General features: G+C 38.7%; 1 protein-coding gene across 9 annotated transcripts in view; it reads right to left on the minus strand.

Annotated features, from left to right (window-relative positions):
* DDHD1 (DDHD domain containing 1) overlaps positions 1–16,964 on the minus strand; it is a 106,489-nt gene that overhangs the window by 74,232 nt on the left and 15,293 nt on the right. For 4 of the 9 annotated variants that reach the window (XM_042943264.1, XM_042943263.1, XM_042943259.1 and 1 more), the window contains exon 2: positions 2,989–3,006. The exons of the other annotated variants lie outside the window; for them this stretch is intronic. In XM_042943264.1, coding sequence (XP_042799198.1) covers positions 2,989–3,006 — 18 coding nt within the window. The remainder of the gene's footprint in view (positions 1–2,988; positions 3,007–16,964) is intronic. 9 annotated transcript variants of the gene reach the window in all.

The raw sequence follows: 16,964 nt of genomic DNA on the forward strand, positions 1-16,964 counted from the left end.
TCTGCTAACTTACCCTCTTCTTTTTAGAAACTCAATCCATCTTTTACAGAGTTGCCAGAGAACTTTTCTAAAATACCACAAATCATATTATTCCAATGCTTAAATTCTTTAATGGCTCCTCACTGCCTACCAAATGAATTCTGAGCTTCTTAGAACGATTTATAAACTCATGATCTTTCCTTGTCTATCTCCTCACATACCTGATGCTACATCAAGTATTTACTTATCTAAATAATATCTGAATGTCTACCATAAAACAGGCTCTGGGATGTGCTCCAGTGATACGTAAGATAATGCTGTTGGTCCCTGTGCTTTCCACATCAACAAGGACAGTTCCTTGAATGTGTGATGCTGAGTTCTACTTCTGTATCCTGCACATGCTGTTCCTTCTACCTGGGATGCTCTTCCCCATTTTCTTCATTTAGCTAACTTTCATCCTTATCTCCATCAGGAAGCCTTTGGTTACCTCCTCTTCTCTAATTAACTCTGTGCACATTTATCAGTGTTCATGTTATTGTATTGTAAACTGCTTAGCCTTCCTCATTTCCACGGGATCCTTGAATGTAGATACTGTGTCCTTAGGTGCTTTCAAAATCCAAAAGATAAGAACACCTATGATAAAGTAAGATTTCAGTAAAGGCATGCTGAATGTTGCTGAACAAGACATATTTCATTCAGCTTACCCCACTATCTAGCAAGTTTGGTAGACCGAGCACTTTTATTCGTGCTCCAAATTGGTCGTTAGTTTGAGCAGTACTTGCCTATTTATTTAGTTGGTTTATGCTGTGGTCTGTCAGCCATTGACATTCTATTTTCTTTTCTATTTTTTGAGAGAGAGGGACAGAGAGAGAAACTTAAGCAGGCTCCATACCCAGCACAGAGTCTGACGCACAGCTCGATCTCATGATCGTGAGATCATAACCGGAGCAGAGATCAAGAGTTGGACATTTATGTTTAACCAACTGAGCCATCCAGGTGCCCAAACATTCTATTTTCTAATAATTATATCATTCAGAGGAAAGAGTTTGACTATTTTCCAAGAATAAAAGAACTGGGATTTTTTGGGGTGAACGTTTTGTTGAAGAATTATATACATATACAAAGGTATGCTAATCATATGCATTATACCTCAATGGCTTTATACAAGTTAACAACACTCACATCAAGAAAGAAAAGATTATCAGCATTTCAGAAGCCTCCTCTTGCATCTCCTTTCCAGGTGCTACACCTCACCTCTCACTAAGGGTAAACAGAATTCTAACCTCTAGCATCACAAATGAGTTTTACTTTTTAGTAGTTTATATAACAGAATCATGTAGTATGTGCTCTGCTATTTAGTTTCTTTGGTTCAACATTATATTAGTGAGAGTCATCCATTATAGACTGGATTATGTATATGGTTAAAGTACTTGCCAGATATTAGCAAGTGAGTATTTAGATAGTTGTGAGCTATGCTCTTAGGCTAGCTTCTTCTACTATTAAAATTATTCCAAATAGCATGGAGACATCAGCCAAAAAAAAAAAAATCCCTAATTATATATGGTAAAAGAAAGTAAATCATCAAATCAGTATTGGATCTCCTTAGGGACCAAGCTCTAATGTAGGGAAACAACCCTAAATGGGCCTTTAGTCATATAAATGAAGAACTCTCTTTTTTGGACTGGAGAGGATAGTCCCTGCCTCTCTGATATGGACATACTTTTCATCCTGCCTGAGGTTCAAAATACCACATACCAGGCTGCCGTCATGCCTGGATATCTTCCTAACCCCACTTGTGCTCTGATATCCCACAATAAGCCATGATCCCTGTGGCTGCCCTCCTCACCCCAGCTGGCCCCCAATATCCCATGCTAGCCTGCTTCTCACGTGGACATCTCTTCGCTCAACTTGGGCTGTGACATCCCAAGCCTGGCTGTCCGTATTGCACCAAAGCAGGAAAAGAAAGAAGGGCTAGTGTACTGGTTCTCATTCTGGGACAATTTCCCCCCAAGGAGACATTTGGCAATGTTTGAAAACATTTTTGATAGAAACAACTGGGGGGGTGGGACGATGTTGCTGGCATCTAGGCCAAAGATGTTGCCAAACCTCTTTCAATGCACAGAACAGTTCCCTTGACCTCACACCACCTTGGCCAACAACGATAAATTATCTGGCCCCAAATGTCAACAGTGCTAAGGTTGACAAACTCTGGGATAGCAGCACCTTTTAAAACCTAAAATATGGGTATCTTTTTACTGAGCAATTCCAGAAATATATTTTATAGAAGAAACTCTTGCAATAATGTCTGAAGATACAGTTAAAGATATTTACCTCAATGTTGTAACAGTAAACAAAAGAATAAAAACAAAATGACCTAAATTTCTACCACTAGAGGATCAGACATACAAATGTTGCTTAACATATAGTAGGTATTAAAAATATTCATTAAATAAATCAAAATATGAATGAATGGATAATATACCCATAGTGAAATAATGTTCAGAAGAAGTAGGTCTATATTTAATGACATGGAATAATGTCTAGAATAAGAATTAAAAAATGAAATCATAGTACTACATGTATGTATATTTTTGTATGTGCATATATGTGTATAAATAGTGTAATCCTGTTTTTTTTAAACATATACATTAGTATATATACTGCAAATAAGTGGAGAAAAATATAGTAAGCTCTTACTAACAAATATCTCTGGGAGGCAGGAATAAAGGAAATTTTTATTTCTACATTATAAATGTCTATAATTGGCATTTTTACAATATACAGTAAAACCTTGGTTTGTGAGCATAATTCATTCTGGAAACATGCTTGTAATCCAAAGCACTGTATATCAAAGTGAAATTTCCTCTTAAGAAATAATGGAAACCCAGATGATTTATTCCACAACCCAAAAATATTCATATAAAAATGATTACAATATTGTAATATAGCACAAAATAATAAAGAAAATACACAATATAAAGAAAAATAAACAAATTAACCTACACTTACCTTTGAAAACCTTCATGGCTGGTGTGAGGGAGACAAGAGAGAGGACGGTTATTATGTAGGACGACTTTCACTATCACTAACGGAATCACTGCTATCTACTGGCTCAACGGAATCTTTCTTTTCATGCAACTTTAACAAGGAACCTATCCAATGACCTAGAATGAAGCAAAGCATTCCTAAGCTTACTCTTGTATGGAAAAGCAAAGGACTGCCCATAGGTGCTTTGAAGTGACAAAAAAATACACTAGTGCCAGTTGTGGGCACCTTCCAAGGTTCTGAAAAATCACTGATTTCTGCCAAACACTGTGGCCTGAGACTGAGAGCATCTGAGTATGGGAGACGATCACCCACAATCTCGAAGTGTGAGAGAGACAGTGGGGGGTGGGGGGGTGGGGGAGAGAGGGAGAGAGGGAGAGAGAAGAACCATTGGCTCAGCTGTGATCATGTGATGTTCAGCATCCCATACCGCTCGTATTCCAAGACATCACTCATTTATCAAGTTTATTAGAAATGTTTGCTTATCTTGTGGAACACTTGCAGAACAAGTTACTCGCAATCTAAGGTTTTACTCTAAATGTTTTAGTTTTATATTCAGTGTGATGGTTAATCCTATGTATCAACTTAACTGGGCCACAGGGTACCCCAGATATTTGGTCAAACATTCTGGGTGTTTCTGTAGGAGTGTTTTTGGATGAGGTTAACATGTAAATCAACAGACTGAGTAAGGCAGATTGCCCTCCATAATGTGGGTGGGCCCCATCTGATCAGATGAAGGCCTGAATAAACAAAAGGGTTACCTTCCCTCAAATAAGAGGGAATTCTGCCTGATGGCCTTTAAACTGGAACATTAAGCTCTTCCTGGTTGATGGCCTTTGAACAGGGAGACTGGCTCTGCAAACTTGCCAGCCTCTCTAATTTTGTGAGCCAATTCCTTGTAATCTCTTTGTTTTTGGAGAACCCTAATACCTTCAGGAAAAAGAAACTGCTAGATGACCACCCTATTTCTACTCTCCTCGTATTCCTTATAACAGAATACCAATTTATTCAGGGTAGCAATATACTCAGTTAAAGGACTATTTCTAGTCTACTTGTGCATCTAGGTTCAGTCATGTGACTGAATTTGGGTAACAGGATATATTGCAAATTACTGGTGGTACAGCTCTTTGACTTTTACGTCTTTTTTTTTCTGCCACCTATATGTCTTGAGCTCTTGGAGATCTCTTGGATCAAGTCATTTACTATAATATTGTGATTCAGAATGTTAAACAGAAAACCACAGGCCCAAGATGGAGTCACTCATACCAGACCAAGTCACCAAACTGGCTTAATACCTAACTTAATGCAGTTCCAATCTCCCCCAGAAATGCAGTGTTGTCAGTCAGAAATTTCCTCTTCAGAAAAAATGATGGAATCTGTCTCTTGGGCCCTCTCCATCCCCCAAAGGAAGATGAGATAATCCCACCTACCAAATGAGATCCTTGCCCTTTCCTCTAGGGGAAGGGGACCAAGCCCGAAATAACTCTTTTCTTTGGCTAGTAATGTCTTGCCCCACACTCCTTCCTTATAAAAACCTTCCATTTTGTACAACTCCTGGGATGTTGCTGCCTGATTCATGAATCAGTTAATAAAACCAATTATATCTTCAAATTTACCCAGCTGACTTTTGTTTTTTGTTAACAATAATAAGAAATACATATTTGGTCTTTGTCCTTGTTTCTGGCATAGAGCTCCTAAAACCCTTGGAATTTCATGAGGAAGATAAAGGTATCTTTTCTTATGTTGATGAGGTGGCTTTTGGAATGTCCCTAGATCACCTAAAGATGGGCTGGTCACCGGAGTTGGAATTTTCAGGGCCACCCCCTCACCTCCTGGGAGAGGGGCTGGAGGTTGAATCAATCACCAAAGGCCAGTGATTTAATCATTCATACCTATGTAAGAGAGTCTACATAAAAAGCCAAAAGGAGGGGTGTCTGGGTGGCTCAAAAGGTTGACTCTTGATTTCGGCTCAGGTCATGATCTCTCAGTTCATGGGTTCAAGTCCTGCATCAAGCTCTGCTCTGACAGACAGCCTGGAGCCTGCTTGGGAATCTCTCCTTCTCTTTCTGCTCCTCCCCCAGCTTGCACATGTGCTTTCAATCTCTTTCTCTCAAAATAAATAAACTTTAAAAAATAAACCCAAAAGGATAGGGTTTGGAGAGCTTCTGGATTGGTGAACATGTGGACTTGTGGTAAGAATGGTGCACTGAGAGCATAGAAACTCTGCATCCCTTCCCACATAACTTGCCCTATGAATCTTTTCCATTTGGTTGTTCAGAAAGTTATACACTTTTGCAATAAATAACTATAAACAGTATACAAAAAACAAATAACTGTAATAAACTAACTATTGGATAGTAAGTAGAACATTTCTCTCAGTTCTGTGAGTCCTCTAGCAAATTAATCAAACCCAAGACGGGGGTCATGGAAACCTCTGATTAATAGCTAGTCAGTGAGTACAGGTAACAATCTGGGCTTGTGGCTGGCTTCTGAAGGGGAGCTGGGAGAGGAGACAGTCTTGTATGACTTAGCTCTTAACCTGTGGGTTTTGATACTATCTCTGGGAAGACAGTGTCAGAACTGAGTTTAACTATAGAACCACCACAGGTAGCATCCCTGCAGAATTGCTTGGAATCTCCCCCTTCTCCCCCCACCAGACCACCACACATGCACACACACACTTGGAGCTGGCTCCAGGAGCCTAGGACAGAAAGCTGAATAACAACAGAAGGAGGCTCTGTCCCTGATTACAGTGCAACTACCACACAGCCCTGAACTGTAGACATTCACACTTCTTTTAGGTGGAAAGCAATAAACCTTTTTGTGTTTAAGCCACGTTATTTTGGTTTTAAAAAAAAAAAAAAATGTTTTTTAACGTTTATTTATTTTTGAGACAGAGAGAGACAGAGCATGAACGGGGGAGGGTCAGAGAGAGAGAGAGAGAGACACAGAATCTGAAACAGGCTCCAGGCTCTGAGCAGTCAGCACAGAGCCCGACAAGGGGCTCGAACTCACATACCGCGAGATCGTGACCTGAGCCGAAGTCGGACGCCCAACCGACTGAGCCACCCAGGCACCCCTATTTTGGCTTTTTAAAAATCACACACAGCAGGGCACTTGAGTGGCTCAGTTAAGAGTCTGACTCTTGATCTCGGCCCAGGTCATGATCTCAAGGTCTGTGAGCTGGAACTACTCGTTTGGCTCTGCACTGACAGCACAGAGCCTGCTTGGGATTCTTGCTTTCTGCCCCTCTCCCACTCATGCTCATGGCACTCATTCTCTCAAAAATACATGAATAAATGTTTAAAAAAAAAAGTAAATAACAGAATCTCATGGTGACATGGACTTGCACAGATATATATTTAGAATGTCACCTTACTTTGTAGTTATAGAATGGTGAGATCTGGATACGTCTGTTAAACAGACTAGGGACCAGAGAAAAACTTTTCACATGATAATGCATGTAAAGAATATGTTATAACTAAATTAGCAAAGTATTACCTTTTCATTTATAACAACACTCACTGAAAGCCATTTTAAAGTCTTAATTTAAAGACATTAAAGTCTTAATATAATTAAGACTAATACTAGTAATTACTACCTGCCTATCAGAAAATAGGAAGTAATTATCCTAATTATAACTTTTAGGCAAAAAAGAAAGGCCTTTACTAGAATCATGTTCACTGCAGCATTATTTACAATAGCCAAGATATGGAAGATATGGAAGCAACCTAAGTGACCATCAAAGGATACATGACTAAGGAAGATGTGAGATCGATCTCTCCCCCCCCCCCCCCCCCCCCATACACAATGGAATACTATTCAGCATAAAAAAGAATGAAATCTTGCCATTTGGGTCAACATGGATGGACCTTGAGGGCATTATGCTAAGTGAAATAAGTCATACAGAGAAAGACCAATACTGCATGACCTTACTTATATGTGGAATTAAAACAAAAACAAAGCAAGCTCATAGACGCAGAGAACAGACTGATGGTTGCCAGAGGTGGGGAGTGGGTGAAATGGATGAAGGGAGTCAAAAGGTACAAACTTCTAGTTATAAAATAAATAAGTTATGAGGATGTACTGTACAGCATGGTGACTGTAGTTAATAATATTATTGTACCAAACACATTGTTTTATTGTGCTTCACAGATACTGCATTTTCTTCACAGTTTGAAGATCTGCGGCAACCCTATGCCGAGCAAGTCTATCGCTGCTATTCTTCTAACTCCATTTGTTCACTTTGCGTCTCTGTGTCAAACTTTGGTAATTACTGCACTATTTCAAACTTTCTTATTATTTCTCATTATTATTATTTCTCATCATTATCCTATTTGTTATGGTGATCTGTGATCAGTGATCTTTGATGTTACCACTGTAATTGTTTTAGGACACCATGAGCTGCACCCATATAAGAAAGCAAACTTAATAGATAAATGTGTGTCTGACTGCTCCACAGATGGCCCATTACCCATCTCTCTCCCTCTCCTCAGGTCATCCTATTCCCAGAGACACAATAATATTGAAATTAGGACAATTAAGAGCCCCACAATGGCTTCTAAATGCTCAAGTGAAAGGAAGAGTTGCACATCTCCCACTTTACATCAAAAGCTAGAAATGATTAAGCTTTAGTGAGGAAGGCCTGTTGAAAGCTGAGATGGGCCAAAAGCTAGGCCTCTTGTGCCACACAGTTAGCCAAGTTGTAAATGCAAAGGAAAAGTTCTTGAAGGAAATTAAAAGAGCTACTCCAGTGAACATATGAATGGTGAGAAAGAAAAACAGCCTTATTGCTGCTATGAGCAAAGTTTTAGTGGTCTGGATAGAAGATCAAACTACCCGCAACATTCCCTTAAACCAAAGCCTAATCCAGAGCAAGGTCCTTACTCTCTTCAATTCTATGAAGGATGACAGAGGTGAGGAAGCTGCAGAAAAGTCTGAAGCGAGCAGAGGTTGGTTCATGAGGTTTAGGGAAAGAAGCTGTCTCTATAACATAAAAATATAAAGTGAAGCAGCAAGTGCCGATGTAGAAGCTGCAGCAAGTTACCCAGAAGATGTAGCCAAGATAATTAGTGAAGGTGGTTATACTTAACAGATTTTCAATGTAAAGTAACAGCCTTCTACTGGAAGAAGACGTCATTTAGGACATTCTCTTGCTAGAGGCTAATGCAGTTGGTGACTCTGAGTTGAAGTAAATGCTCATTTACCATTCTGAAAATCCTAGGGCCCTTAAGAATAATGCTAACCCTTCTCTGCCTGTACTCCATAAGTGGAACAACAAAGCTTGGATGACAGCACATCTGTTTATAACACGGTTCACAGGATATTTTAAGCCCACTGTTGAGACCTGCTGCTTAGAAAAAAAAAAAAAAAAGATTCCTTTCAAAATATTACTGCTCATTGAAAAGGCACCTGGTCACTCAAGAGCTCTGATGGAGATGTATAACAAAATTAACATTGTTTTCATGGCTGCTAACACAACATCCATTCTGATCAGACTACGGATCAAAAAAATACATAAATTTTTAAATCTTATTATTTAAGAAATATGCTTAACAAGGCTACAGCTGCTATGGTTAGTGATTCTTCTGATGGATGTGGGCCAAGTCAACAGAAAATCTGCTGGAAAGAAGTCACCATTCTAGGTGCCACTAAGAACATCATGATTCATGGGAAAAGGTAAAAATATCAACACGAACAGGAGTTTCGAAGCAGTTGATTTCAACCCTCAAGGATGACTTTGAGGGTTCAAGACTTCAATGGAGGAAAGCACTGCACATGTGGTGGAAACAGCCAGACACGCAGAATTAGAACTGGAGCCCGGAGATGGGACTGAACTGCTGCAATCTCAGGATAAAACCTGAATGGACAAGGAGCTGCTTCTTATAGATGAGCAAACAAAGTGGTTTCAAAATGGAATCTACTCAGGGTGAAGATGCCTGTGAAGACTGTGGAAATGACAACAAAGGATCTAGAATACAACATAAGCTTAGTTGATAGGGCAGCAGGACAGTTTGAGAGGACAGACTCCAATTTTGAAAGAAGTTCTACGGTGGTTAAGATGCCATCAGATAGCACTGCATGCTGCACAGAAACTGTCTGTGAAAGGAAGAGTGATGGACACAGAAAACTTCACTGTTCTTTTAGGTTAAGAAACCGCCACAGACACCCCAACCTTCAACAACCACCATCCTGATTAGTCAGCAGCCATCAGTATTGAGACAAGACCCCCCCCCCCTCCCATTAGCAAAAAGATCACGATTCACTAAAGCTCAGATGATGGTGACCATTTTTTAGCCATATTTAAAATTAAGTTATGTACGGTTTTTTTTAAGACATAATGCTATTGCACACTTGATAGAATACAGTATTAGTGTAAAGACAACTTTTATATGCACTGGGAAATGAAAAAATTCATTTGACTTGCTTTACTGTGATATTTGCTTTATTGTGGTGGAGGAACTGAACTGACCTGTACTTGAAAGTTACTAACAGAGTAGGTCTTAAAAGTCCTCATCACAAGAAAATATAATTTTTTGGTAAGTACATATGGTGATAGATGTTAATTTTAATTACACTTACTGTAGTGATCATTTTATAATATATACAAATACTGAATCACTATGTTATACACCTGAAACTAATGTAATGTTATATGTCAATTACACCTTAATAAAAATGAGAAAGAAAAAAAGAAAAATGGGAAGGTTTTTGTTGATTAGAAAACAATTGCCAAGGTCCACTTTCCACTCTGAACACTTTCTTCATTTCAGCAAAAGCCTCAATGTGGGTGGGGGATCTCTTACGTGTGGGTGGGGGAAACCTGGTAATAAAGATATTTATGTATAAAAAGCCACACTTCCACCAGGAGGCAGAGAGAACAACTGTTAAGACTTCTAAAGGACTGTTTTCAAGAACTATTTCAACCCATATTACACTCTGCATTGTATGTATAGAAAGCAAGTCTTCACCTTTCCCTCCAGCTTAGCATGCCCCTGTAGCTTTATGCACTGGGGTCCAAGGCAGGCCTATAATTCACTGCTCTAGGAACGTACACAGCCAACCTGACTACACAGGACTTAGAGTGGAACAAAGTCATGGAGTAAGGGAAAATAAGGATGGTGGAGTATTGGTATTCAGGGGGAAGAAGAAATCAGCAAGGATTAGATATAAGAAAAATAGAAGACATAAGGAGGAGATAGGAGAGACCAGGAGGATGGAAAAGAAAGAGTGAAGATTAAGAAAAATCATTCTCAAGGTTTATTGTGAACTTAACTATTTAGGAACTCTGAATATACTTCTCATAGAATTAATGCTGTAAATAGTAGATAAGTTTCCAGAATCAGTCCCACAGAGGCCTACCTAAACCATTTGTGCCTAATATATTGATGAACTACTTCCACCAAATCATCTTTCATGATGGAGGAGGAAGGGGTTTCTCTCCCTAGTTCTGGTGTGCTCACCTTATTGGGTTCTTGCAGGGTGTACATTTTACTTTTCAGCAGCACCCCTGTGCTAACAGCAGTAGCGCCTTCCCATGGGCAGCACCCCCACCCCAAGCAGTTTCAGAGCAGAAGGTCACCTGCTAGGCACCCCCAAGTCCCCAGGCACCTCCCTGTGGAAGGCCTCTCCCAGCTGTCCAGCGGGTAGATTTCCAGCCGTCCTACTGGGGTGGCACCTCAGTGACCACGGTCTCATTCTCCAACAAGGTCAGAATCTCAGGCCTGAGAGGAAATGGCCTCTTCCTGGGGTGCTCTAGCTCAGTCATAGGGGTGCTGGCTGCTGTGTGCATCTTCGAATTCTGTATTCTTCACAGAGTTCTCTTTGCCCTGTTCATTCCTCCAATAATTATGTTACAATTTCTCTGGTGAAATTACTGTGTCTTTTTGCTCCTTATTGGACTCTTAACTGATATAACGAGATTTTCACAGAAAAAAACCCAACCCCAAATAGTCAATAAATACATAGCATGAAATATACTCAGATTCATTAGTAAGCAGAGAAAGATGGAATCTGAAACAGTGCCATTCCTAGGTATATACTCTAGAGAAATTCTGGCACATCTGCACAGGAGATGTATATAAAACTGTTTATTACAGCACTGTTCATAATAGTGAAAAATTGCAAACAACGGCTTGCCCAAAGAGGAAAACAAACTGTGGTATATTCATACAATATAACACTACTATTCGAGGTAAAAATGAACAGCTGGAGTTACATGATTCCGCATGGATAAATCTCAAAAACCTAACCTGAACCAGAAAGCAAATTGCAGAAGGAAACAAACAGAAATGGCATTTACATAAAGCCAAAACAAGCACATACACACACACACACACACACACACACACACACACACACACACAAAAGCCTATGGATATAATAATCTAAAAAGTGTATGGAAATGAATAACAGATTAAGGAGGGTGGTTACTTCTGGACTGAAGAAAGGGGAATAGAACGGGTCACAGAAGAGATATTGATTATAATCTGCAATGTTTAATTTGTTAAGCTAAATGACAGGGAGTACTGATTGCTGGTTATGTTACCTAGCTCTTTTCATATACTTGAGATATTAAAAATAAAACCGGGGCGCCTGGGTGGCGCAGTCGGTTAAGCGTCCGACTTCAGCCAGGTCACGATCTCACGGTCCGTGGGTTCGAGCCCCGCGTCAGGCTCTGGGCTGATGGCTCGGAGCCTGGAGCCTGTTTCCGATTCTGTGTCTCCCTCTCTCTCTGCCCCTCCCCCGTTCATGCTCTGTCTCTCTCTGTCCCAAAAATAAATAAAAAAAAAAACGTTGGAAAAAAAAAATAAAAAAAAATAAAAATAAAAATAAAAATAAAACCAATAATTAATAATAAATTGGGGGCACTTGGCTGGCTCAGTTGGTAGAGTATGTGACTTTTAGTCTCAGGGTTGTAAATTCAAGCCCTGTGGTAGGTATAGAGATTACTTAAAAATAAAGTCTTATAAAAAAAAAAAAAGGTGGGGGAGGTGGTTGTGAAAAAAGTAATAATAAACTGACAGTTCTCAGAGGGTGGGTGATAAAATAAAAATGTATTATGTATGCAAAGGAAGTTTTATTGGTAAATAGAATGAAAGGTAGTATATTAGGATCTTGATATCAAAATATTACCTTCCATTTGAATACCTGAATACTTGTTCATTCACTGCGCAAGAAACTATAATCTGGAAGAATAATGTAGGACAAAAATAATTACACAATCGTTACCCTAATCATCATTTAGCTTGGCCACAATGTTATAATTGCAAAACTGGGTTCAGAGTTAGCAATCACACAAAATTCCATCTTATGAAAGAAATACTTACACCTCAAAACATAGCCAGGGCCACATCTGAAAGTAACAATTACACTAGGAATACTAAATTATGTTTAGGCAAGAGCTACTGTCAATAATATCTACTACTCACCAAATTTAAAACAATTTCTTAGAGGTGAGAAACTCAGGGCAATTTAATATACCCTAAATACTGCTTGCTTTCTTTTGATTCAGGGAACACGGCCCTTTGGGTTTTAGAACCTTATATATTTCTTAGTTCTTCTATAAAGTTTAATAAGCAATTTACTGTTCTTGTATTGGTTTGTTGGGGCTGCCATAACAAAATACCACATTCTGGGTGGTTTAAACCAGAGAAATTTATTTTCTCACAATTCTGGAGGCTAGAAGTTCAAGATCAAGGTGTTTGCATCTTTCGTTTCTCCTGAGGCCTCTCTCACTACAAACCCACATGGTCTTTTCTTTGTGCACATGCATCCCTCCTGACTTGTTCCGTGTCCAAATTTCCTCTTCTGATGACACCAGTCAAACTAGGTTAGTGCCTACCTCTAATAGCTTTATTTTAACTTAATCATCTCATTAAAGGCCCTATCTCCACACACAGTCACATTCTGAGGTAGTGATTAGGGCTTTACCATATGTTTGTGGGGAGGACAAAATTCAGCCCACAGCAGTTCTCAAAAATTTTTATGACATGATCCTTTCAGGTTTTCCCATTGCATTTTCATACTTTTCTCAAATTTTAATTCAAAGGCAGCAGATTTTAGGTGCTGTTTGCAATCTCATTTCAAATGGAGGAAAAGCTTTAAATCATTGGCTCTTTTGTCTTTAGCCTTCCACGTTTAATATTTGGGTGGGTCTAAGCAATGCAGAATTTTACATGCTTAGGAAAAAAGTTCTCTAGGTCCTTGGCTAGTTAAAAAAATGTTTGATATAATATGCGTGGATATGAGAAAAAAAACCTGTGCCAAAAATGGAGTATATAACATGAAAACAGACTTTTGAATTGTTAACGTTAATTTTAGCTTAGTGGAGATAATCAGTTCAATACCATGGCCATATTCCATCAGATTATTAAATCAAAAGAATATGAATTAACAAATCTGACCTTTCAGAATCAGCAAAGTATCATTCTCTTTCTATACTGTACATGTTTTTCACAGTTTTAACATTGGTTCTCTCAAACTTGGCCAACTATCAGAATCACTTTAGGAATTAAGTTAAAAAACGGATTTTCCAGATTTCTTTCTACATACTTAATAGATCATAACCTTCTGGAGATAGGATCCAGAAATATGTATTTTTTAAAACTTTATTTATTTTGAGAGAGAGAGAGAGAGAGAGAGAGAGAATGAGAATGAGAATCCAAAGCAGGCTCCTGGATGTCAGCATGGAGCCCAGCATGGGGCTTGATCCCACGAACCATGAGATCATGACCTGAGCCGAAACTAAGAGTTGGATGCTTAACCAATTGAACCACCCAGGCACCCCAGAAACATATATTTTTTAAAAGTTCTCCAGGTTGTTATTGTAAAGCAAAATACTCAGAAGTGAACACTAGTTCGCAACCAGCTTAAATTAGTAATCACCAAAAATATTTTGAGCACATTCTCATACATACTTACTTCTAAATTATGCATATGTATTACTGTTCTACATATATTACATACATTAGAAAACATTTAAAAATAGAAAACTTGAAGGGATGAAATAGAAAGTAAATACAAATTCAAACATTTTCATTTAACATCCCCAATAGAGTGTTTGCATGTACATTTTAGAGACCTTGGCTTAAATTGAGATCTTTGCATCTTTAATTGCAATACTGTTTTCTTCTGATCTCCAGACCTATATATCCAACTGCCCATTGGATGCTTTCTATCTGGGTGTGCAATAGGCACCTTAAATGCAATATATAGACATAAACTATTCACCCTCCTTCTGCCACCCCAAGGTGAACTTGGGTAGGAAATCTTTTCTTCCTCCATAATCCACCCAAGTTAAAAACATTAGGGATAAGTTGGATTACCCTCCCTCTTACTCATATGGCATTGACAGTGTATATTCTACTTCCTTATTCTTCCTTAACATCTTCTACTTCCTTAACATCTTCCTCCAACCCTCTAATAACCATTCATAAAGTGTTGCCTTAGACCCTGCTTCTCTCTTGAATATTACAATAACTCATTTACTACTCTTCCTGATTATGACATCACATTTCCAGATTTCCATTTATCTTCTATACTGCTGCCAAAGTCATAACCTCAAAATGCAAATCTGATCAAGGTATTGCCCCATTTTATGCCTTCCAGTGTTGTATTCTCACATGATAAATCTAAATTTCCAGTATGAAAAAAGACTGATCTAGTCTTTGGCTACCTATATCCAGTTTCTTTCTTCTACCCTTTTCTTCCTTATTCCCAATGCTCTTGCCCAAGAGAACCTCGAGTCCTCTGAATGTATGAGTCCTTCTTCAAGAATCCAGGCCAATAACCATTTCCTCTGCCAATAATACCCTTTAAGATCCAAGTCAAGTATCCACTTCTCTGGAAAGCTTTTTGCAAACTTGAGGTAGAGATGATCCCTCTTTTCTGTTACCTAACAGACACTAGATGAATATTTATAGAATGAAAGTAATAAAATGTGATCTGCTGAGTTAAAAAAGTATTGAAAGAAAATAATTCACATTATAAGAGAGAAGCACAAAGTTTAGGAAGATGGCAAACAAATGTCAGTTGGTCAAAACAGTTTCTCTTTAGGTGGGTTCAGTGGCTATAAATGAGATGTGATCATTTCAGAATGTAAGCTCTAAATTGGGTCAAAAGTCAAAAGAAAAGCTAAAATCTTTTGTAAAAAAGAGGAACAAGGGAGAAAAGAAAGATTCATGTAGTCAAAATTCAGAATGCTAACAAGCATAAAAACAAAAATGTGAACATATGCAAAAAGAACCTGAAGAAAACATTTAAAAAATTCCTAAGCCTAAAGTCACAAGAAACTTGAGGAATATATTTAAAAATCATCAAATAGAAGGAATAAGGAGCAGTAAAAATGGGCAAGTGATTTTTACATAGGTTACAAAATAATCTAAGATATTAAGTATTACTGGCATATAATCTTCACATCTGCTCAGATGGTACAATCTGTGAGGTCACAGTTGGTATATAGGAGAAAGGGAACTGGTTAAGACTCAGAAGGCTTGGCCTAATTCTAGTTCCATTTTTAACTTCTCTCTGTATCCATCGGTAACATGAGGATATTCTATCTCATTGCAAGGTTATAATAGGGATTAATAAAACAATGTATGTGAAAGTACTCTGTAAATTATAAAATACCATTCCTAATTATGGTGTTACTCTAATTCACCTAACACCTTTTTAAGTTTCTAAAACCACATGCAGTGGTTAAATCTGGCTAGATCAAGACTAGCTTTCTAGAATCCTCAAGCCATTTGGCTTAACTAAGCTCCCTTTTCCCCTGCCATCTCTTCCAAAATGAAAACCTCACACTATGACAACTGGTGAAATCCAAAAACTAAATATAAGCTTAAAACCTACAGATGAGATCACTGCAGACATACTGTGACTGGCAGGTTAATCCAGTGCTCTGATTTATTTCCCACTGATACCAGTGAAGGGGGTGTGTGTGTGTGTGGGGGGGGGTTCCTTTGATGTGAAAACAGATCCTCAAGAGTCTGTTTTTACATGGAGCTGTAAGAAATAGAAAAAAAAAAAAGATGGAAACTAGGAAGCATAAGAAATTAAATGTAGCAGTTGGTTTGGTAGGCTGAATGTAATATGCCAGCAGAAAGAGGCAGTCTAACAAGTCTAACAATCACTTCTACCCTATAGCCCAAAAAAACAGCTGCAGAAGACATCTTGATTCTCATTAAGTATGGCAAACAGCCGCTTGACCCATGTTAGCTCACTAAAGGTGTTATTGTTGTCCATTCCAACACTCCTGGGCAGAAAGACACATACAATATGAGAGTAATAGGTTGTGCCTAACAAAAAGAGACATAAAAAAGACCACCAAGAATGTAAAGAGTAAATCAGTTTGCTAAATTGGAAGAACAGACTTCTATTTCTAGTCATGATGGAGTAATGCACACTGGGTTTGCTGCCCCACCTTAAACAACTAGAAAATCAGATAAAATACATGGAACAATGGGGCGCCTGGGTGGCTCAGTGGGTTAAGTGTCTGGACTTCTGGTTTCAATTCAGGTCATCATCTCACGGTTTGTGAGTTCGAGCCTGTAATCAGCCTCCGTGCTGACAGTGTAGAGCTTACTTTGGGATTCTGTCTCCCTCTCTCTCTGCCCCCTCCCCTGCTTGCTTTCTACCTCTCTCAAGAATAGTTAAAAAAAAAAAAAAAGAAATCTTTAATAAAAAATGTGTATGAACGATGATTTTCAGATATTGCACAACAGGCAGAAGACCGTGATCATGGAGAACTCGTGCAGCTGCCCAAGCTCAGTGGCTGGAGCTTCTGTTCTGCAACACTGGGAGAGATAACCCAAACAGAGCCTGGCAGTCTTGCTCAAATGCCAAATGGCTCAGAGTGCAGAGAGGCCAAGGTAGATAGAATCTGTGGAGTAAAATATTGGTAAATAGAGGGCTATACAGAAAGACAGCGCTGAAGATCT

The sequence above is a fragment of the Panthera leo genome, chromosome B3 (assembly GCF_018350215.1).
Source record: "Panthera leo isolate Ple1 chromosome B3, P.leo_Ple1_pat1.1, whole genome shotgun sequence".
Lineage (NCBI taxonomy): Eukaryota > Metazoa > Chordata > Mammalia > Carnivora > Felidae > Panthera > Panthera leo.